Source organism: Schistocerca cancellata, chromosome 9 (genome assembly GCF_023864275.1).
Source record: "Schistocerca cancellata isolate TAMUIC-IGC-003103 chromosome 9, iqSchCanc2.1, whole genome shotgun sequence".
In the NCBI taxonomy this organism is placed as follows: domain Eukaryota; kingdom Metazoa; phylum Arthropoda; class Insecta; order Orthoptera; family Acrididae; genus Schistocerca; species Schistocerca cancellata.
In genome coordinates this window covers 2,386,295-2,410,062 of record NC_064634.1, presented here as the reverse complement: position 1 = coordinate 2,410,062, position 23,768 = coordinate 2,386,295, and the positions used below count along the sequence as shown (strand labels likewise).

At 43.0% G+C, this 23,768-nt stretch overlaps 1 protein-coding gene across 1 annotated transcript in view; it reads right to left on the bottom strand.

Moving 5' to 3' along the window:
• The window catches only part of LOC126100667 (uncharacterized), a 210,734-nt gene extending 189,248 nt beyond the window's left edge, over nucleotides 1-21,486 (bottom strand). The window contains exon 1 of the mRNA XM_049911287.1: nucleotides 21,338-21,486. Coding sequence (XP_049767244.1) covers nucleotides 21,338-21,343 — 6 coding nt within the window. The 5' untranslated portion in view covers nucleotides 21,344-21,486. The remainder of the gene's footprint in view (nucleotides 1-21,337) is intronic.
• Nucleotides 21,487-23,768: the final 2,282 nt, after the last annotated feature.

Sequence of the window (23,768 nt, the reverse complement as noted above, 5' to 3'; positions counted from 1 at the left end):
ACAAACTTTCAGTTTTCACACTACACGTGTCAACCTTCAATTGCCACGATTCTAGTGCTAATTATATGTGTAATAACCTTTCTTTTTCAGTTACTATAGTAATTGTCCTTAGGACTGGCGACCGTAATTTCCCCCAAATCTCAAATATCTAATTACCGCTAGTTAACTATTAACGTAACAGCCGCACAGTTACTTTCTTTATTAACTTTACCCCTTTTCAAAATTAATTTCCACCAGTTTCATTAGCATTATTCCTTTCATTTAGATGTAACCCTTTCCTCCCTCTTTACCGACAAATTAACCTCAGTGACGATTGCTTTTCCCAAATTTCCATTAGGTACACGCGGTTTAATTTTTCACTGTCATTAAGGTCGATAAGTGAGGGGGAGGTTACAGGTTCATAGTTCACTTCGGTCGTGGTGGTCTAGTCATAGTTCCCGGGACTGAGGCACGATTGGTTCGTAGTTCACTTCGGTCGTGGTGGTCTACTTATAGTTCCCGGGAACAAGGAACAACCGATTCATAGTTCACTTCGGTTGCGGCGGTCTACTTATAGTTCCTGGGAATGAGGAACGATCGGTTCATAGTTCACTTCGGTTGCAGCAGTCTACTTATAGTTCCCAGGAACGAGGAATGATCGGTTCATAGTTCACTTTGGTCGCGGCAGTCTACTTCCCGGGAATGAAGAACGTTCGGTTCACAGTTCACTTCAGTCGCAGGAGTCTACTTATAGTTCCCGGGAACGAGGAACGATCGGTTCATAGTTCACTTTGGTCGCAGTGGTCTACTTATAGTTCCCGGGAACGAGGAACGATCGGTTCATAGTTCACTTCGGTCGCGGCGGTCTACTTACAGTTCCCGGGAACGAAGAACGATCGGTTCATAGTTCACTTCGGTCGTGGTGGTCTAGTCATAGTTCCCAGGAATGAGGAACAATTGATTCATAGTTCACTTCGGTTGCAGCGGTCTACTAATAGTTCCCGGGAACGATGAACGATCAGTTCATAGTTCGCTTCGGTCGCGGCGGTCTACTTATAGTTCCCGGGAACGAAGAACGATCGGTTCATAGTTCACTTCGGTCATGGTGGTGTAGTCATAGTTCCCAGGAACGAGGAACGATCGGTTCATAGTTCACTTTGGTCGCGGTGGTCTACTTATAGTTCCCGGGAACGAGGAACGATTGGTTCATAGTTCACTTCGGTCGTGGCGGTCTACTTATAGTTCCCGTGAACGAAAAACGATCGATTCATAGTTCACTTCGGTCTAGGCGGTCTACTTATAGTTCCCAGGAACGAAGAATGATCGGTTCATAGTTCACTTCGGTCGCAGTGGTCTACTTATAGTTCCCAGGAACGAAGAATGATCGGTTCATAGTTCACTTAGGTCGCAGCGGTCTACTTATAGTTCCCAGGAACAAGGAACGATAGGTTCATAGTTCTCTTCGGTCGTGGCGGTCTAGTCATAGTTCCCGGGAATGAGGAACGATTGGTTGATAGTTCACTTCGGTCATGGTGGTCTACTTATAGTTCCCGGGGACAAGGAACAACCGGTTCATAGTTCACTTCGGTCGCGGCGGTCTACTTATAGTTCCTGTGAACGAAGAACGATCGATTCATAGTTCACTTCGGTCGCGGCAGTCTACTTATAGTTCCCAGGAACAAGGAACGATCGGTTCATAGTTCACTTCGGTCGCGACAGTCTACTTATAGTTCCCTCTAACAAGGAACGATCGCCTCATAGTTCAGTAGTTCACTTCGGTCGCGGCGGTCGCTTCGGCAGTTGTCGTTCCAGCCTCGGTCGCGTGCTCGTCTCAGTCTCGGTCTCCCTCGGCCGCACTCGTCGTTCTTCGCTTGACCACCTGTCACAGTTCCACTGCCGACTGCTCCTAGTTAGTCAGTATCCAGTTGTTCGTTTCGTTCACTGCGCTCGCCCATTTTACATGTGCTCCAAACTGTTCTTGTACGCCGACCACGGTGGCAATGCGGTTCTAGACGCTGCAGTCCGGAACCGCGGGACTGCTACGGTCGCGGGTTCGAATCCTGCCTCGGGAATGGATGTGTGTGATGTCCTTATGTTAGTTAGGTTGAAGTAGTTCTAAGTCTAGGGGACTGATGACGTAAGATGTTAAGTCCCATAGTGCTCAGAGCCATTTGAACCATTTTGTTCTTGCACATGGGTCTGGCTATTCAGCGTCCCCGACCGGTAATCAAAAAGTATTTTATAGTTACGTAAATTACATAAAAATTGCGTTGTATGTCTTTTCAGGTAACAAAAGGGCATATCAGCTCACTTCATTATATCGATGAACAGCAGAAGACATACTTATAACGAGGCAAGTTGTTTTGTTATTCATATGTTTTTTGGTTTCATCGACTTGATTTAGCGACTAACTTACAATAATTTGCTTAATTTTTAGTGTAAGAAAATTCATATGAAACGATTTTCGTGTATCTTTCATATACAAAACAATACATTTAGGAAGGCTCTAATTATTTTTAAGTTTGGTTGTTTCCAATTTGCATTACCTGATAGTTTGGTTTCTTTGAAAAGAAAAAAGTGGGTTGTGGGTCATTTTGGCTCAGTAGGAAAAGCGATGCCTCTCCATTTGAAAAGGCATAGATTGCCATAAAATCGTACTTATTATCTCAGAAGGAGCTTTCAAACCAAAAACTTTATTACTACGAACTTAATTATTATTATTATTGCTGCATTAACTTTAGTAATACAACATAAAAACCTAATTTTTACTATGCATGTGACGCAAGTATGATGAGAAAACCACATTTTATTTTATGTTTCCATAAAGTCTAGGTCGCCTACGAACTCAGAGACAACGTGAAATATATATAGGGTGTAAACGATTATTGTTTACAACGTAGCATAACTATGTAGTGGAAGTGGAAACGAAGAATTTTATACAAGACACTTGTGGTCTATTAAGTTGGGAAACAGCCACCAACAGGTTTACAAGACTACATGTGCTATAGCCCATGCGCGTCGAGTGAGATTTTCATGTTCTCTTCTCCAGCTCTGTACACATCGCCATCGACTGTTTCGCCATTGTTGCTTGCATTAGCTTGTTATTTCTTCACTGCCTAATTATTACATGTTTGTCTGTTTGTTGTATCTGCTCGTTACGGGCAACACATCGTCCGTAATTGGCGAGCAGTCTGTACTCGGGGCCGGTTTTCCGCGCGCCACCCTATATTATTTCCCTGCCATCAGCCACACAAGGCTACAGTTGGCTAAACGACAGGTTCTGCAGAATCACAAAAATAACTTCTAAAGGTGTGTAAGAATTCTGTAATGAATCAAAACTCTATACTCCAGGGTGGAGGCAAATGCCCCCTTTTGGTGCCCTCCATCCTTCAGTCTCCTACACTACTAGTTTTCAGTTTTTCATAAGAACCATATACCAAGCACAAATGAACGGTGAACGAGTAAAAATGAACGGTTCCCAAAAAAGAACGATCAGCAGTGAACTAGTTCCCAAGGATGAACGAGTTTGCCCATCTCTAGTAAGGACGCATCCTTAGTGTCCGTTTGTTTGTAATTCATTCAAATCTACAGTTTCGACCCAATCTTGATGAAATTTTGCACACTTTATCTTCAGTACAGGAGAAGATCATTGTCAACATGAGATTCTGTAATCTGACTTGAAACATGTATTTGCTTAATATGCAAAGGGGAAAGGTTGTCACCAATAGTCTCTGAAAGTCCTTGGCCGATTTACTTCAAGTTTCTACACGTTCCTCTAATGAAGATTTGGACTGACGTAAGTTACATTTACTTTTAATATACACTATATATATGAAAAAGAAATGTAGCAACGCTGTCACCAAATATGTCAAAAAATTCAATATAGACGGTTGGGAAACTGTAATAGCTTTAAACTGAAGGCTGTGTTTGGAACACTGAGTGTCAAGCCGGCCGCGGTGGTCTAGCGGTTCTGGCGCTGCAGTCCGGAACCGCGTGACTGCTACGGTCGCAGGTTCGAATCCTGCCTCGGGCATGGGTGTGTGTGATGTCCTTAGGTTAGTTAGGTTTAAGTAGTTCTAAGTTCTAGGGGACTTATGACCTAAGATGTTGAGTCCCATAGTGCTCAGAGCCATTTGAACCATTTGAACTGAGTGTCAACCCACTGCGACTAGTCAATACGTCTGCACCTGCGACATTCATAAAAATCAGGTTCCAGACTTACGGTTCTCACTTTTGCAAATACACACCATTTTTATACCAAAAGATTAGTAATAATAATTACATCAGAGACTTAGCTTTTGTTCCTTTTTAAATTACAAATTAAAGTAATATATCTGTAATGCATAATGAACCTAAAATGGAACTGTAAAATACGTACTTTTATCATTTCAATAAATATAACTTTCTGGAAGAAATACACTCCTGGAAATGGAAAAAAGAACACATTGACACCGGTGTGTCAGACCCACCATACTTGCTCCGGACACTGCGAGAGGGCTGTACAAGCAATGATCACACGCACGGCACAGCGGACACACCAGGAACCGCGGTGTTGGCCGTCGAATGGCGCTAGCTGCGCAGCATTTGTGCACCGCCGCCGTCAGTGTCAGCCAGTTTGCCGTGGCATACGGAGCTCCATCGCAGTCTTTAACACTGGTAGCATGCCGCGACAGCGTGGACGTGAACCGTATGTGCAGTTGACGGACTTTGAGCGAGAGCGTATAGTGGGCATGCGGGAGGCCGGGTGGGCGTACCGCCGAATTGCTCAACACGTGGGGCGTGAGGTCTCCACAGTACATCGATGTTGTCGCCAGTGGTCGGCGGAAGGTGCACGTGCCCGTCGACCTGGGACCGGACCGCAGCGACGCACGGATGCACGCCAAGACCGTAGGATCCTACGCAGTGCCGTAGGGGACCGCACCGCCACTTCCCAGCAAATTAGGGACACTGTTGCTCCTGGGGTATCGGCGAGGACCATTCGCAACCGTCTCCATGAAGCTGGGCTACGGTCCCGCACACCGTTAGGCCGTCTTCCGCTCACGCCCCAACATCGTGCAGCCCGCCTCCAGTGGTGTCGCGACAGGCGTGAATGGAGGGACGAATGGAGACGTGTCGTCTTCAGCGATGAGAGTCGCTTCTGCCTTGGTGCCAATGACGGTCGTATGCGTGTTTGGCGCCGTGCAGGTGAGCGCCACAATCAGGACTGCATACGACCGAGGCACACAGGGCCAACACCCGGCATCATGGTGTGGGGAGCGATCTCCTACACTGGCCGTACACCACTGGTGATCGTCGAGGGGACACTGAATAGTGCACGGTACATCCAAACCGTCATCGAATCCATCGTTCTACGATTCCTAGACCGGCAAGGGAACTTGCTGTTCCAACAGGACAATGCACGTCCGCATGTATCCCGTGCCACCCAACGTGCTCTAGAAGGTGTAAGTCAACTACCCTGGCCAGCAAGATCTCCGGATCTGTCCCCCATTGAGCATGTTTGGGACTGGATGAAGCGTCGTCTCACGCGGTCTGCACGTCCAGCACGAACGCTGGTCCAACTGAGGCGCCAGGTGGAAACGGCGTGGCAAGCCGTTCCACGGGACTACATCCAGCATCTCTACGATCGTCTCCGTGGGAGAATAGCAGCCTGCATTGCTGCGAAAGGTGGATATACACTGTACTAGTGCCGACATTGTGCATGCTCTGTTGCCTGTGTCTATGTGCCTGTGGTTCTGTGAGTGTGATCATGTGATGTATCTGACCCCAGGAATGTGTCAATAAAGTTTCCCCTTCCTGGGACAATGAATTCACGGTGTTCTTATTTCAATTTCCAGGAGTGTATTTTGACTCTTAAAATATGAGCATTTGCTTAATGAATAAATCTTTCACATACTTATTAATATTTTGTACAATATAAATACATATCCACAGTTAGCAGGGTTGAAAGAATCCCTAATTACTTACAATTACGTACTATATCCACAACCTGAGCCTGCCAGGGTGGCCGAGCGGTTCTGGGCGCTACAGTCTGGAACCGCGCGACCGCTACGGTCACAGGTTCGAATCCTGCCTCGAGCATGGATGTGTGTAATGTCCTTAGGTTAGTTAGGTTTAAGTAGTTCTAAGTTCTAGGGGACTGATGACCTCAGAAGTTAAGTCCCATAGTGCTCAGAGCCACTTGAACCACAACATGACTTAGGAGTCGTGTCGCGCCGCGGATTTTAATAATAAAAAAAAAAACAGCTGTGAAACACGGACTAAAATATCCTGTAGGGTATATGTCGATGTAACAACAGCAAATGATCAATAAATTTGAGTTTGCAGTCATGTTTCTGTCAAATTCTCGAGCTTTCGCTCGTCCGTCGTTCTAATGACGTGTGACAGTACTGCCTCCAACACGGATACTGCCACTGTAATTTAATCTCGCGACAGGATTTACAGTCTTTTTACCACACTACACGTCGTTTGTTAGGCGTTTAATTTGTCATTGATTTGCTTCACTGTTTCATCTGAATGTAGAAATTTGAAGTAAATCGGCCAAGAACTTTAAAGTAATAATTTTATTTTGGCTAACAGTAGGTGTATTTAGCCATACTTGAAGTTCTTGTGACATATCTTCCATCATGCTCCTGCTGTAGTCACTGTGATGTATCCCGACTCTGAACAATTTTTCTTTCCGAAGAACTACGTACGTTCATTACCTTTCTATCACATTTCTTCCTTTATTCTGAAAGGGATACATTACAAACACAATATTACCAATACATGAATACGATGACAAAGAGTCGGCGTACACAAGGACCAGCAGTGTTGCGCCAAACAAAGTGGGGCGTGCGTACAGAATCCCACATGCACCGTCTACGTGAAAGGCAGCAACATCAGCTTTAGAATGAGGCAGAGCGGAGTAGAAAGACCGATGCCTAGAAAACGAGTCCGTCGCAGTGCGTGCTGCAGTCGCAGAGGCGCTTTTGTTCAACCAGCGCAAATAACAGTGTCGCACACTGTGGAGGATGGGTGGCGCAGCTCTCCACGTGACCACAGCACGTGGTTTCCACCGTCATGTCGGCGTAGCCGAAAGTGATCACTCACCTTCTTTTACAACGCTGGTTTGACGGTTGATCACTGATGTAGGTATGTGGATAATTTGTCCTCTCGTATGGACTCACGGCGTACTTACCACTGCGTTATCCAGTAACAATACGACAGCTTCCAAATCTGCAGCCAACATCTATATCGATTGTTGCCAATCCCATAACTGATCAGCCAAGTTCGAAGTACATTAGACACAACAATTATTCCGATCCATAGGTTGTTCTTGTTGTTGTGGTCTTCAGTCCTGAGACTGGTTTGATGCAGCTCTCCATGCTACTCTATCCTGTGCAAGCTTCTTCATCTCCCAGTAACTACCGCAACCTACATCCTTCTGAATCTGCTTAGTGTATTCATCTCTTGGTCTCCCTCTACGATTTTTAGCCTCCACGCTGCCCTCCAATACTAAATTGGTGATCGTTTGATGCCTCAGAACATGTCCTACCAACCGATCCCTTCTTCTAGTCAAGTTGTGCCACAAACTTCTCTTCTCCCCAATCCTATTCAAAACTTCCTCATTAATTATATGATCTACCCATCTAATCTTCAGCATTCTTCTGTAGCACCATGTTTCGAAAGCTTCTATTCTCTTCTTGTCTAAACTATTTACCGTCCGTGTTTCACTTCCATACATGGCTACACTCCATACAAATGACTTCCTGACACTTAAATCTATACTTGATGTTAACAAATTTCTCTTCTTCAGAAACGCTTTCCTTCCCATTGCCAGTCTACATTTTATATCCTCTCTACTTCGACTATCATCAGTTATTTTGCTCCCTAAATAGCAAAACTCCTTTACTACTTTAAGTGTCTCATTTCCTAATCTAATACCCTCAACATCACCCGACTTAATTCGACTACATTCCATTATCCTCGTTTTGCTTTTGTTGATGTTCATCATATATCCTCCCTTCAACACACCATCCATTCCGTTCAACTGCTCTTCCAAGTCCTTTGCTGTCTCTGACAGAATTACAATGTCATCGGCGAACCTCAAAGTTTTTATTTCTTCTCCATGGATTTTAATACCTACTCCGATTTTATTTTGTTTCCTTTACTGCCTGCTCAATATACAGATTGAATAACATCGGGGAGAGGCTACAACCCTGTCTTACTCCCTTCCCAACCACTGCTTCCCTTTCATGTCCCTCGACTCTTACAACTGCCATCTGGTTTCTCTACAAATTGTAAATAGCCTTTCGCTCCCTCTATTTTACCCTTGCCACCTTTATAGTTTGAAGGAGAGTATTCCAGTCAACATTGTCAAAAGCTTTCTCTATGTCTACAAATGCTAGAAACGTAGGTTTGCCTTTCCTTAATCTTTGTTCTAAGATAAGTCGTAAGGTCAGTATTGCCTCACGTGTTCCAGTATTTCTACGGAATCCAAACTGATCTTCCCCGAGGTCGGCTTTTACTAGTTTTTGCATTCGTCTGTAAAGAATTCGTGTTAGTATTTTGCAGCTGTGGCTTATTAAACTGATTGTTCGGTAATTTTCACATCTGTCAACATCTGCTTTCTTTGGGATTGGAATTATTATATTCTTCTTGAAGTCTGAGGGTATTTCGCCTGTTTCATACATCTTACTCACCAGATGGTAGAGTTTTGTCAGGACTGGCTCTCCCAAGGCCGTCAGTAGTTCCAATGGAATGTTGTCTACTCCGGCGGTACACTGCAAATCTGATTGACAGTGCACGTAATCTAGGTGCACAATGAATCCAAATGCCAGACTACACGTTCGAGACAGAATCACTCTTATTTGCAAGATTACAATTAGTACTTATAATTTTCCAATTGATGCCTGATCAGTAAGACCTAAAAGAGGAAGTTTGCTCCGTGGGATGATTACCGTTCGTGTAGCTATCCTGCCACTTCCTGAGATTAGGTCCAATCCTCTCCCCCAGATAACATTATAAATAGGTCACATAACTCAAGAGGGCTTTATTGATGAGATGGATGCCACATTCATTCATAAGCATACTGTGTACCAGCAATTAATAGCACTGCAACTGCTGTGATCACAACTTCAGCTCACGTCTGCCTGACAGCTCATAACGATTTACGGCAACACATCTCTGTCAGATCGAACCACTTTATTCGACTTCTGCCGACCTAACCCCTGATACCACAGCAGTCGAGGAGACAGAGCACAGTACTTCTACTATCCTCTCACTATAAGAAAATCAAAACCTCATAGCGTAAAACGACCTTCCGCCCACGATGATACTTTCACCTTATCAAAGACACTCAGGTCTTGACGTCTCCGTCGTTTCTCAATCTCTCGCTCCTATATGTGACTGCAAAGTCTTGAACAACCTCGTGGGGCCTAATCACTGTTCCATGTTGATCACTCGCGTTCTGCGTCCAGGTAGCCGGGTCAACCCAAAGGAACTTAGACAATACCGACGGGGAACAGTATCAGACAAGAATAGAAATCTATGCGACCAGTTTCGCACCCTACCTCACTGGATGAAGTATAGGGTTGAAGACGCAGTTCTGTCAGCGTATTGCTTTAAGGTGGTCACCATTAAGCAAGTTTAGCCCGCAGTGCGTGTAGGGAATTTATCTGAAATGCGACGCTTTGACTTCAGAGAACAAAGATGCTTGAACCATTACCAAAGCGACTCCAGGAAGTCGATGTTTGTCTCACTGACGGGTGATGCTAACATGGGGGACCTATGGCGAAAAGTCGAGAGACTGAGAAACGAGAAATATACTTAAGAGAATCGGACATCTTCACCGGCTGGAGGGAAGAACTGGTGGACACAATCAACCCACTCATTTAGGTACAGTGTACTCAATATATATGACGCCTCACGCTATTTCGTTTGATTTCGGGGTGTGAGAGCGCTTTCGATGTATCCCCGATACAATGAGGAACCTCCTGCAGGTAAATAAGCAAACCTCTCATAACGCTTTCGGGATTGGCAACATTTGTTACGCTATTTTTCCCATCAGAGACATTGCAACATTTGCTACTGTAACATGACATCCTCCTCTAGCATTACTATTCCTCAGCAGTAGCTGTCGATACCAGTACTATTTTTCGAATTTTGGACAGGTCAATATTATTTCAGCTGCTTCTGGAACCTTTCACATAATTTTATACGCAGTACATTATATTTCAAGCTAAAATTTGTGAAAAGGAATTACTTTATTTTCGATGTTACAATCGATAAGTACTAGCTCTGAGTGTACTGTTAAAATTATTTTTTTAGAAACATTTGCAATTCCGAATTATTTGGCACACTTAAAATTCCTGTTATTAATTATGCAATCTAGTACTGTTTGTGTATATTTATTGGTTCAAATGGCTCTGAGCACTATGGGACTTAACATCTAAGGTCATCAGTCCCCTAGAACTTAGAACTACTTAGACCTAACTAACCTAAGGACATCACACACATCCATGCCCGAGGCAGGATTCGAACCTGCGACCGTAGCGGTCACGCGGTTCCAGACTGAAGCGCGTAGAACCGCACGGCCATCACGGCCGGCAAACCGATGTATATATGATAGCCTTAAATAAATTTCTTAAATGCGTAGTGTTTTTCACATGGAGATTAAAGAATTGAGATCGTTGCTGAGTGCAGTAAAGATTGGGTGAACAGTTGACGAGATTAGGCCGATCCCTCAGTTAGAGTAGCTGCCGTGAAAGCAGAACGAAACCCTAGTTTCAGTCACGCGTTATTACTAAAGTTTATGTCCGCCTGCTTAGCTGGGTGGTAACGTGCTCGCCTCCCATGCGAATGGGCCCGGTTTGGATTCCCGGCCGGGTTGGAGATTTTCTCCGCTCGTGGACTGGGTGTTGTGTTGTTCTCAACATCATTTCATCCTCGTCACCGGCGCGCAAGTCGCCCAGTGTGGCGTCGACTGAAATAAAACTTGCAGTTGGCGGCCGAACATCACCGAATAAGGGGTTTCCCGGACAACGATGCTATACACTCATTTCCACTGAAGTTTATCAGTGATGGTGCTTATGTCTGCTAAAGTTCATCACGGAATAGGTTGACTCTCGGGTAGAGTTCAGTCCTGCAATCGCAAAATCAAACAACACTCGAAAGCAGCGTGAGACTAAGTCCCCAGGCGCTGTTTAAAAATTCCGACACCCGTAAACTTTAAAAGTGCTAGAACGGTGTAGCTGAATTGCCGTCCATAAATAAAGCACAGCCCCTGTAAGAAGTTGCCCAGACCCACCCCCACCACCAGGTACGACCTTGAGAAAACAACTGACCTTCGCGTAACCAAGCCATGCTATACATATGTGAACTTCTTACAAACTTACATCAAAAGACGATCCGACCATCACTGAAAGTACATCATTTTCTTAAGACAGAACGTATTGAAATGAGTACCTCGCTACGCTGATCACTTCGTAAGTTCGTAAGTAACATTCGTTCATTCATATTATGCTAAATATTAATGAAAATATGATCTGGTTCTATCACGCAGCACTTTTAAAATAAGCTAATACTGGTGAATATTTTTATATATGTAATAGTGTCGTAGCCGGCCGAAGTGGCCGTGCGGTTAAAGGCGCTGCAGTCTGGAGCCGCAAGACCGCTACGGTCGCAGGTTCGAATCCTGCCTCGGGCATGGATGTGTGTGATGTCCTTAGGTTAGTTAAATTTAAGTAGTTCTAAGTTCTAGGGGACTGATGACCTCAGAAGTTAAGTCCCATAGTGCTGGTTCTATCACGCAGCACTTTTAAAATAAGCTAATACTGGTGAATATTTTTATATATGTAATAGTGTCGTATCAAAATATAGCGCGGTTTCTTTGAGCCATTTACAGATACTTTAACTGGAAGCCCGTCACAATCAAATATCGTAATATTTAATGTGGAACAGAAATGTCTTGCATATCGAAACACAAGCATATTTAGGGAAAGGACAGATCTCCAGATTAAAACCCTGACGTCGTAATACGTGTAACTGTGCCGTACCTACTAGTAGTTGTGGTCGACATAATCTGTAATCAAGGTCTTGACACTTTGGAGCTGAGCTAAGCTGCAGACAAACTGTGGTAGCATGTGATCAGTGCGCAGCTAAACTCCTGTTTAAATTATTGTTTTTGACTGTGGCAGTCACTGCTCATAAAACTTAGTTCAAAAAGTAGCTGGGTGCAAGATGCATTGAACGTGTGACGCCAGGATGCACAATTTGCTTTTCTCTTTTAGCACACAGGTCCAGTGTATTCAGTTCTGATATTTTGCTATGTAATATTTCGTGGCTACATGTTGACTCCTTACCATTCGGCAGTGCATGCGCCGGTGCCTTAAAATGGTACAGTATAAACTTCACGTCGCCACTATGATTCATACTGACAGGGTGTGTGGGCAAGGCTAAGACTTAAACATATGTAAACAGGAAGACGCAACTCTCAGACGTTTTCCAGAAAATCGAGTTTCAAAATTTTAGACGTATTTATATATTTTGTACGGCCGCTAACTGCATCCGTAGCAAAGCGAGTAAGTGCCTAGTTTCATAAGCATAAGGTCTGTGGCTTCATTCTCGCTGCTGGTACTTTTTTTGATTCACACGTAAATCTAACAACAGATTTACCAAGACTGCGCAAATTATCTGTATCTAATGAATCACTTATTATTTTCGTGATCTTTATCCTGAAAAAATAGCTACTTTTCCTTTTTTTAAGGAGATTTGAAATAAAAAAGGATACACGAGATTCTTTCAATCAAATCAGTAGTCATTTTATGTATCTTATTTAATCTACGTGTGCGGGGAGTTTAATGTGCAACCCATGGAACACAGCTCGAATCAGGATCGTAGAAACATGTAAAACAATAATTTTTGCGACATATCGCACAGCCATAAAGGCTGAATTTCATTTGCATGGTTTTTTCATTGTGCGTATTGCAAAACAGACTTGGTTTATATACGTGAATGGTTTTCAGTCACCCACAATTTTGTGGCGTGCCACGCATATAAAAAGCATATCGCCGAACAATGGTGCGGACAACTAATTGTATACATTTGACTGATTTTTTATACAATCTTCTCTAGACGCTATTAATTTTTTTTTTTGCAGTCTGCTCTAGAAGCTATCTCTCTGTTCTGTTCGTAAATGTACTCGCAGTTTTGTAATCGTTTTACAATGTTCTTCATTTGCAAACACGCGGACAAACTGAATGTAGAAACTGCATTCCTGTATTCAGTTCATTTTCAGCCGAAAGATTATGAACGAGATTTGAGAAGCGAACTTCTGTGGTTACCTTCAGTAAAGAAACTAATACCCATACCAATCCGCAGCATAAACATTCCAAACTCGAATGGAGAAAAATTACAGAAAGTACAGATGCAAGTGAAAAAAGAAGAAGTCACTACTTAAATAATTAATTTCCAAATTAATTAAAGCTCAGATATTACTTTCACATAAATTAATTCCCGTAAATTTAATCTTCCACAAGTTACTGCATTACTCTACCCCACTGAATAAAGAGGAAATAAATAAATTATCTTGCTTAGGTTTATTAGCTTTTGCTCCTGGATATTGTAGCTTCATACTGTCAAGGTATATTAACTATTTCAATGCAGTGGCAGCCGGTGATCATGTGCTAATGTCCTACAGCACCCTGCAAATATCGCCTAAAATTCTCTGTGAATGTGAGTCAGAAAGCGCGTTAAAATTAACACTACTTCTTTTCGAACGCGTAGTGGTATGCAGACAAATCAGACGAGAACACCTGTTGTAGTGGTCTCTTGGCCAGAACTAGGTACCGCAGCGCTCAGTGCTGAAAACATTTCAGCCGCACTACGATCCACTCAGAAACGGGTTGCAGCTGTCTGTGTTCGTCTCAGCACGCTGTGATGTGGCGTCACCCACGCCAGCGCTAAAGGTGCTATATTCCTTCAAGTACTACAATGCATCAACAGCCACCTGTCAGAGCAAGTGCCAGAAGGTAAGTGTTTGCCGACATTCAAATGCAAAAGAAGTCTGCGACGGATTAATAGACAATACCATGATCGTTTTCAAGCCTTGTATCATCTGGAGGCGACACAGCTGTTGGGATTCCTCAAGTTTGAAGAATTCTCAAGATGTTTCCCAGAGAATGAGCTTATTCTTGTTGTAGGAGAGACAAAGGTTAAAGACAGAGCTCTCGGTACTGTACCAACAACCAAACTTCAGGAGTATTACTGGGGCTGTATCACCGTACCAGTTCATTTAGAGAAAAAACCTGCAAGACAGTTTCTCTCACATAACAAGACTTCTCAAAATAGTTGTGACAATACTGATGACAATTGCTGAACCTGAAAGATATTTTTCATTTCTGAAGAGGAGCAAGACCTCTCTTCCGAATTCTATATCAGAGTAATGGCTTAATGTCTCTCTATTGAGAAGAATGTGTTGATCTAACTTGAGAGTTTCAACTCCAAAGTTATAGATAAATTCTGCAGCAAGAAACGGTGACAATGGACTTCATTTTTCATCACCGAGTGTTCTATTTTTTATATCACATTCCGCAGTCATTCGAACGAAGCAAGAATGGTATGAAGGAAAAATGAGAACGTATAAAAAGCGACACAGCAAAGAATGAAAAATAAAAAACCACATTTAGACCAGTTAACTGAATAAAAATAATGATGAAACTTATTTAGATTATGATTTAAAAATAAAAATTAAAAACTGCCATTCGAACTCACAATCGTCTTTGCTCGAACTTAACCACTACACTACAGCCGCACTCTGATCTCTTCATTTTAACAAATGTAGTAATTGTACGTGATTACTCCACGATCTCAGATATTTTTCCGCATGTCAAAAGCAAAGTAAAAGAGTCTAATGCAGACTTGATAACAATTAAATCTCTTGGTAGTCTTTATTCTTCACAACAACATTGACAAACAAAGTGTTACATTTTGAAGAAGAATTTGACGCTTTTCATGGAAACAGATTGGACAAAAAAGAAAAGTTGAAAAATCTCTGTGCTCTATTTTGAAACAAATGTTTCCTGATGTCCATGACATAGTTGTACACTGAAACGCCAAAGAAACTTGTATAGGCTTGCGTATTCAAACACAGAGATATGTAAACAGGCTGAATACGGCGCCGCGGTCAGCAACGGCTGTATAAGACAAGTGTCTGCCGCAGATGTTAGATCGGCTACCGCTGCTACAATGAAAGGTTATCAAGATTTACGACGACGCGGCTATATAAAGCCGTGTTATTGTCGGCAAACGAGCGATGGGACACAGCATCTCCGAGGAGTGGGGATTTTCCTGCACGACCATTTCACGAGTGTACCGTGAATGTCAGGAATCCGGTAAAACATCAGATCTCCAATATCGCTGCGGCCGAAAAAGATCCTGCAAGAAAGGGACCAAAGACGACTGAAGAGAATCGTTCAACGTAAGAAATATGCGATCCTTTCGCAAACTGCAGCAGATTTCAGTGCTGAGCCATCAACAAGAGACAGCGTGCGAACCATTCAACGAAACATTATCGATATGGGCTTTCGGACCCGACGCCCTAGTCATGTACGTCATGACTGCACGACGCAAAGGTTGACGCCTCGCCTGGACCCGTCAACACCGACATTGGACTGTTGATGACTGGAAATATGTTGCCTGTTCGGACGAGTCTCGTTCCAAATTGTATCCAGCGGACAGACGTGTATCGGTTTGGACACAACCTCATGAATCCATGGACCGTGTATGTCAGCAGGGGAGTGTTCAAGCTAATGGAGGTTCTGTAATGGTGTGGAGCATTTACAGTTAGAGTGATATGGGACCCCTGATACATGTAGATACGACTCTGACAGGTGACACGTACCCAATCACCCTGTCTGATCACCTGCATCCATTTATGTCCACTGTGCATTCCGACAGACACTGGGCAATTCCATCAGGACAATGCAACACGCCACCCGTCCAGAATTGCTACAGAGTGGCTCCAGGAACACTTTTCTGAGTTTAAACACTTCCGCTGGCCACCAGACTCCCCAGATGTGAACATTATTGAGGATATCTAGGATGCCTTTCAATGTGCTATTCAGAAGATGTCTCCACCCCCTCATACTCTTACGGATTTATGGACAGCCCTGCAGGATTCACGGCGTCAGTTCCCTCCAGCACTACTTCAGACATCAGTTAGAATCCATGCCACGTCGTGTTGCGGCACTTCTGCGTGCTGGCAGGGGCCCTACATGGTATTAGGTAGGTGTACCAGTTTCTTTGGCTCTTCAGTGTAGCTATTTATGTAAGAATAAGAACTTTTATAAGAATTTTATTAGGTATCTGAATCATACAGCTAAACTGGAAGCCATGAAGCAATATGCCACCGTGAGGGAGCAGCTATTGATTGCGTCTTCATCTGGTAAATGGTAATAGAAACGTGCAGTATGCTATATTGAAATCTGCTTCTTTACCAATCGAGTGAGTTGTCTTTCAAGTTCAGTATCATTTAATTCGTCCGAAGGTATAAAACATCTGTCATTCTGCTTGATTTGAGTTATCCAAGTGTGTACTGGACCTAACCGAAAGAAAGATGAGCGCCAAAGCGCGTGTCGGCGCATTTAAGAGGCAGCCAAGCGCCGTTACGCCTCCTCACTATAACGTCAGAGCTCTCATCTAATAACGGAGAGGCCCTCCGTGAGGCCAGGAGACAGCGAGGCTCGTATGTTCACCGTGCGGCAGTAACAGCTGACAGCTGGCCCACGTTCACCTCCTCTGCCTCGATATTTCAGCTGCCTATGACGATGTGCAAGTCTCTATACTGATCACTACGTTTCGAGCTCTTAGAATACTAGAGACCCTTGTCGTAGGAGTATACACGCTGCTGCACACTTATTGGGCGTTCATTAGATTGAGCAATGAGGTGGTGGACACACATGAAGCGCACTTGTGCATATAGGTTTACCTCTGACTTGTTTGCTGTGGGATGTCGCAGCACACAGTCCACTGGTCCCCCACACTAGTAAACGGCTTGTCTGTGTGCTGCTTTCTGTGCTGAACCGAATATCATAGCTGCAGCTCTAGAACCCAGTAATTTCGTGAAGCATTTTATAACATGGCGCTTTCAACGACTATCTAGTTAAAATTTTTACCTGTACTTACGTAGCGTTTATTTTTATTTTACTTTATTCTACATCAGGCCAACGCGGACTGCCCTCAGAATTAAATGAATGTAATCCGAAACATATGTAGTTTACATTTTAAATATTGTAAAGCTCTTTTTTATTTTGTTTTTACCCTGAGTTTACTGTGCTAACTGTGACCGATTGTTATTTTGTATTCTCATTATGTTTTTTTCTTTCCTGATAGTCGTACAGTTGGTTCAGAATGGCTACACAGCCGAAATGTGGTAGCACACAAAACAAAAAAAATAGAAATGTCAGCCAGCCGATGCAGTAGGTTTATGTCTTTCAGGATAAGTATCTCAGGCTAGCTAATGAGAAACTGCGGCACACAAAACAGAAACCAAACACAATCGCCACGATCCAGTCGTCAGCAGCTGTGCGTGTGCAGTGTGTGTTTTGTGTGCAGTGACTGGTGTTGCGACATGAACGAACAGTGTGGTTCTGGCTTTCCAAATTATGAAACTTTTTTTTTTGAAGAATATGTAAACAAAGCAGTACCTTGTACGCTTGGGATTAGCCAAATTAGCTTGAACTGTTTTGAACAAACTGGCCTTGCATTTGGGGGGATGGAGACTGGCAATTCTGATTTGTAGTTTCTTGATTTTCCTAAATTACTTCAGGAAAAGCTCGGAATGGTTGCTGATACAGGCACACGACCGACTGCCTATCCCATCCTTGCCAAATTAGGCTTGTAAGTACACAGATGTCACAGAGGTCATGGGATAGCGATAGGGCAGTGCATTGGCGGAGCTGTCGTTTTGTACTCGGGTGATAACCGTGAAAATGTTTGCAACGTCATTATGTCCGCACGACAGGTATTAACAGACTGCGGAATGTTCATAAGACATTTCAACTCGGAAATCGTCAGGGAATTCAATATTCCCAGATCCACAGTGTCAACAGCGTGCCGACAATACCACGTTTCGAGCATTACCTCTTACTACGGACAACACAGTGGTCGACGATGAAGACCACCGCTGTTCGGGTAAAGTGTTAGTGCTAACAGCCAAGCAATACTGCGTGAATAAACCGCAGTGTGGGACGTGCGACGAACGTATCCTTTAGGGGCTATCACAGCAGACGACCGACGAGAGTGTCTTTGCTAACAGCACGACGTAGCCTGCAGCGCCTCTTCTGGGTCGTGACCATATCGGTTGGACCCAAGACTACTGGATTAGACAAGTCCAGATTTCAGTTGGTAAGAGCTGCTGGTAGGGTTCGAGGATGGCGCAGAACCTAAGAAGCCATGGTCCCAGCTTGTCAACAGCCACCGATTTAGAAAAGATATCTGAATGGTGTGAAAAGTGGCAGTTGACCCTAAATAACGAAAAGCGTGAGGTCATCCACATTAGTGCTAAAAGGAACTCGTTAAACTTTGGTTACACGGTAAATCAGTCTAATCTAAGAGCCTTAAATTCAACTAAATACCTAGGTATTACAATTACAAACAACTTAAATTGGAAGGAACCCATAGGAAATGTTGTGGGGAAGGCTAACCAAAGACTGCGTTTTATTGGCAGGACGCTTAGAAAATGTAACTGACCTACTAAGGAGACTGCCTACATTACGCTTGTCCGTCCTCTTTTAGAATACTGCTGGCCGGTGTGGGATCCTTACCAGATAGGACTGATGGAGTACATTGAAAAAGTTTAAAGAAAGGCAGCACGTTTTGTATTATCGCGAAATATGAGAGAGAGTGTCACAGAAATGATACAGCATTTGGACTGGACATCATTAAAAGAAAGGCGTTTTTCGTAGCGACGAAATCGTCTCAAGAAATTCCAATCACCACCTTTCTCCTCCGAATGCGAAAATATTTTGTTGACACCGACCTATATAGGGAGGAACGATCATCACGATAAAATAAGGGAAATCAGAGCTCGTACGGAAAGATACAGGTGTTCGTTCCTTCCGCGTGCTATACGGAATTGGAATAATAGAGAATTGTGAAGGTGGTTCGATGAACCCTCTGGCAGGCACTTAAATGTGATTTGCAGAGTATCCAGGTAGATAGAGAAATATTCTCTTTTTTTTTTCATTTATCTTCTTGTGTCACAATTCCTATACTACTCATGTATATGCTTATTTCTATTCTTTTGTAACACCTGGTTTACTACTAATGTTATCATTACATTTCTTAATTATGTTTTTTTGTACCTTTATAGATGTATTCTCATGTCATAAAATTGTAATTGACACCAGTTCTTCAAATTAACTAAATAGTAGGTTTTCATTTCAGTGCACACATTTCTGTTGGTCACAGTATATGCACAATATGAGAGAAGTTAGAAAAAAGGACTCTTAGTGCTATCACGTGTGTTGATAATTTAGTAAGGGACTGGTTAACAGCATTGCTGGTTCGAAGGACATTTCAATTTTTTTTCTTTTTATGAGTGCACAAGTGGTGGTTCATGAACTTGCTATATTATCTGCAAGACTCTTCGATGGTGATTGTGCACCTGCACAGTCGCAACGGATGGCTGCTTGCCATCTCTACAAGGACTACAGTGGGTCTGCATCTTTGGTGGCCCACCAATACCATAGTCTTTACAAGGATACAGTGGGTCTGCACCTGTGGTGGACCACAAATACCATTATCTCTACAAGAAATACTATAGGCCTGCTCTGTGATGACCTACCTACCAATATTCTTCAAAACTTCGACTGACTCTGCTGTGTGTTTGCTCTGTTGTGGCCCATTACCTGTCTGCATGTCAAGAGTCAGTACTGTCTTTCCGTTGGAAGGACAACACTACTTCTTCAAGACTGCATGGAAATCCACTACTTCCGTGTGCATTTTCTTTTACTGCTCAGACTTTGTGCATAAAACTGTAATTACTATTGTAATGAATGATCAGGACTGTCTTTATCTTTTGGGTTTTGAAAAAACTGCTCCGAGCACTATGGGACTTAACATGTGAGGTCATCAGTCCCCTAGAACTTAGAACTACTTAAACCTAACTAACCTAAGGACATCACACACATCCATGCCCGAAGCAGGATTCGAACCTGCGACCATAGCGGTCGGGCGGTTCCAGACTGTAGCGCCTAGAACCGATCGGCCACTCGGCCACTCGGCCGGCTAGGACTCAAAATCCAAATGAAAGTTTCAACAATTGTATATGGGAACGGACACCGAAAACTGTTCTGGTAGGAATAAATACTTTGAAAATAGGTGTGCTAGACGCTGTTCTACGTTTCAACGTCGGTGCAATGCCAAGGCTTAATGTTATGGAGCTGATGGGTGTGCCTGTAAATATGCATATAGCACTAATAGACATTGACCGAAGGGGACTCTTCGAAGCAGAAAAATCAGTGTTGGAAACCAGCAAAGAAGCAAGAATAAGAAAAAGAAGAGTGAAAAGTAGAAGGGAGGAAGAGAAACACAGGAAACGAGATGAATAGGGACCTGGGATGCATTAGTGCCATGCAAGTTTAACAGAAAAAGCAAGTTTTAACTTTAACTTTAATTTCCCGAAAGTTAAATTATTTCACGTTCTGGTACACTCTGGCGAAAAAATTACTAAACACAGAGAGCTGTAGTTTTGTATACTGTCTCAAAACATGCTTAACTACAGAGCAGACTACTCTTGTGACTTACCTTTGAAAAAAATGCTTTTTTGAAGAAAAACACTGAATTCATTTCTGAAGTATTTGATAATCACACTTAAAATTTTTTGTGCCCCAATTTCTGATAGCACCATCTTTTCAATAGTCTGCTTTAAAGATGATAGTGTAAAGAGCTTACAGGAAAAAAATAAACCTTCTACTTCGTTTGTATTATGACTCATGTGTACCTATGGTGTACTTTAATAATTAGCAAGGTTTATTTCACTCGCAACAAAAAAATTCAATTAAAAAAAGTGTGAGAGCTAAAGCTGTGGTTCAGACACGAAGATGTTCCCAAAAGATGTCTTAGCAGATGGTAAGCATTATATGGGCTTTCAAATCATATTCTTTGAGTTACACTGTTGGAAAACAGTTTTTTCAAGGTTTCCCTTAGTATTCACGGATCAGTCCCCTTACCCCTTAACACACAACCTATATCTTAAGAGCGCATTTCCACATTGTCGACTCGCTCAGCAACAAAACTACGTACACTGAACACACACGCTGCTGGTACGACGAAGCCAGTTTCATACCAGTTTTATCAAGCAGTGCTGCCAACTTACTTCCATTGTGCGTCGATATTCCGTGTACTCCTTCGGCCCAGCAGCGTGATCCGTGCTGGCGCGTTGCGACTGCCGAATGAAGCCCGGCTGACCTAGGTCGTCCCGCCGCTTTAGCCGGTTGGCCTTGCCCGATAAAGGAGCCTCGCTTTAAGTGCGTGACACAGCGGCGTCAGACTCACGTGAGCTCACAGATAGCAAAACTCTTCACCTCTAGTGGATGCGACGATAAGATCTGCGGTTGTCATGTGAAACGGATTAGTGTCCCTACGACATCCTGTTCTCTTCTGCTGAAATTTAAAACTCAATTGCTGATTTATTTTGGACGTCAATTACCCTCCGTAAAAGCGTTTAAACGTTGTATATTAGTTCATCAGTTACCTTGGTCAGCTTGCATAGAGTTGCGAATACGAAAATTTCGTTCGTGATTAAAATCTGTCGAATACAGAATAGCTACACTTTGTGTTGTATGACAATCATTCCATGAACATTATTTTGAACGAAATTCCTTAAAGTGTATTGCAATGCGTAAGATTGTAATCTTCGTGTACTTTCTGTTTTTCGTTTTCTTTAAGGGATACAAAAATGGCAGCCGATTAAGTTAACCTTGATACGGCTACATACAGTTGTCATTAAGTAATGACAAGATTTGGTAAATACACTCCTGCTCTTTGAAGCGTTTCGCCCTGCGACGTGCTTATAGTCATCGCAAATACAATTTTCATTTTCAAATGGTTCAAATGACTCTGAGCATTATGGGACTTAACATCTGAGGTCATCAGTCCCCTAGAACTTAGAACTACTTAACCCTAACTAACCTACGGACATCACACACATCCATGACCGAGGCAGGATTCGAACCTGCGACTGTAGCGGTCGCGCGGTTCCAGACTGTAGCGCCTAGAACCGCTCGGCCATTGCGGCCGGCTCATTTTCAAATGTCTTCTTGTCAATCGAAGAGGGATGCTGGGATCACATGGCGTTCAGTTTATCCCTGGTATTACATCTGGTTTCCCGGTGTCAGTCAGCTGAGCATTGGTTGTAAACAGTTGACCGGTGCGAAATTTTCGCACTTCTATAGTTGTAAATAACAGTATTTAGCATAAGTGTAAATTTTGGGATAGGAGATAGGAGCAGTGTGCGGATGAAGAGCAAACAACTTTAAAAACGAACTGAACGACGTGAAATAATAATCCTGAATTTATCAAAAAAGCCTTGTTTATATATATTTTGATGCATATAATTTTGAACAAAATTGCTTACTGTGCGTTACAGTAACTCTGTGTAAACGATACTTCGCGTAGGAATGTAATCTTTGTACACTTTTTGTTTCTCATTTTCTTCAGTGAGTAGGGGCAGAGATAATGGACTACCGCAGTAGTCACGATGTTATCTCTGACCATTCTGTATATAAACTATCCAGTTAATAAGTACTTTAAAACAAATAAAATAGTATTTCTAATAAGCTAATATGAAAAGGGATTTTGTAATTCGTGATCAGTAAGCTAGCTTCGTAAAATATAGGTGTTAATCTGGGCGTCCGAACACCCGTTTGCCTAATGACACTTAAGAACCTTTTTTATATTAATATTCTCCACAAATAGTACGTTTTATTGCAAAATCAATGTGCAATGTCAGAAATCGCTTAAAAAACCTTTCCATCGATACCTCATTCATCCATGTATGATTACTATGTTTTGATGAAAGGAATGTTGACTTGAGAAATAATATATATGATACTATTGATGAACTTGGTAGCTGACAGACGAGTCAAAGTTTTCTCGGTAGTAAACGTGATGTGGCCACACTCGACAGAACACCGGCAGGTCTAAACGTACAGTGTTCTCCCTTGTAGTTAATGATAGGGTTGTAATAGACTGTGACACATTTCAGTGACACAAATTCTATTGTTACATACCCAAAAGAATGGGACGAAAATCCTACCCAAATTATGGTCTGCACCAGCTGCGGCCAGTGAACGGTGATACCATCTACCGTCGTGCGGAAATCGTTTCACGAGGGAGACACATATATGGAGCAACTACACTGCCTGACAAGAAAGGTGAAGCACGCAGAAAGGCAGGAGGGAACGAGATTACACATAACTGGTTGACAGTGAATGTGATTTTTGTGGCATGGACATTCAGCAGTGACGTGTCATGGCATGTAAGCAATGAGGCCTTGGTAGGACGTTGGACGTCTGCACACACAAGTTTTTTTCAAAAAAATTGTTCAAATGGCTCTGAGCACTATGGGACTTAGCATCTGTGGTCATCAGTCCCCTAGAACTTCGAACTACTTAAACCTAACTAATCTAATGACATCACACACATCCATGCCCGAGGCAGGATTCGAACCTGCGACCGCAGCGGTCACGCGGTTCCACACTGAAGCGCCTAGAACCGCATGGCCACACCGGCCGGCACAAGTTCTT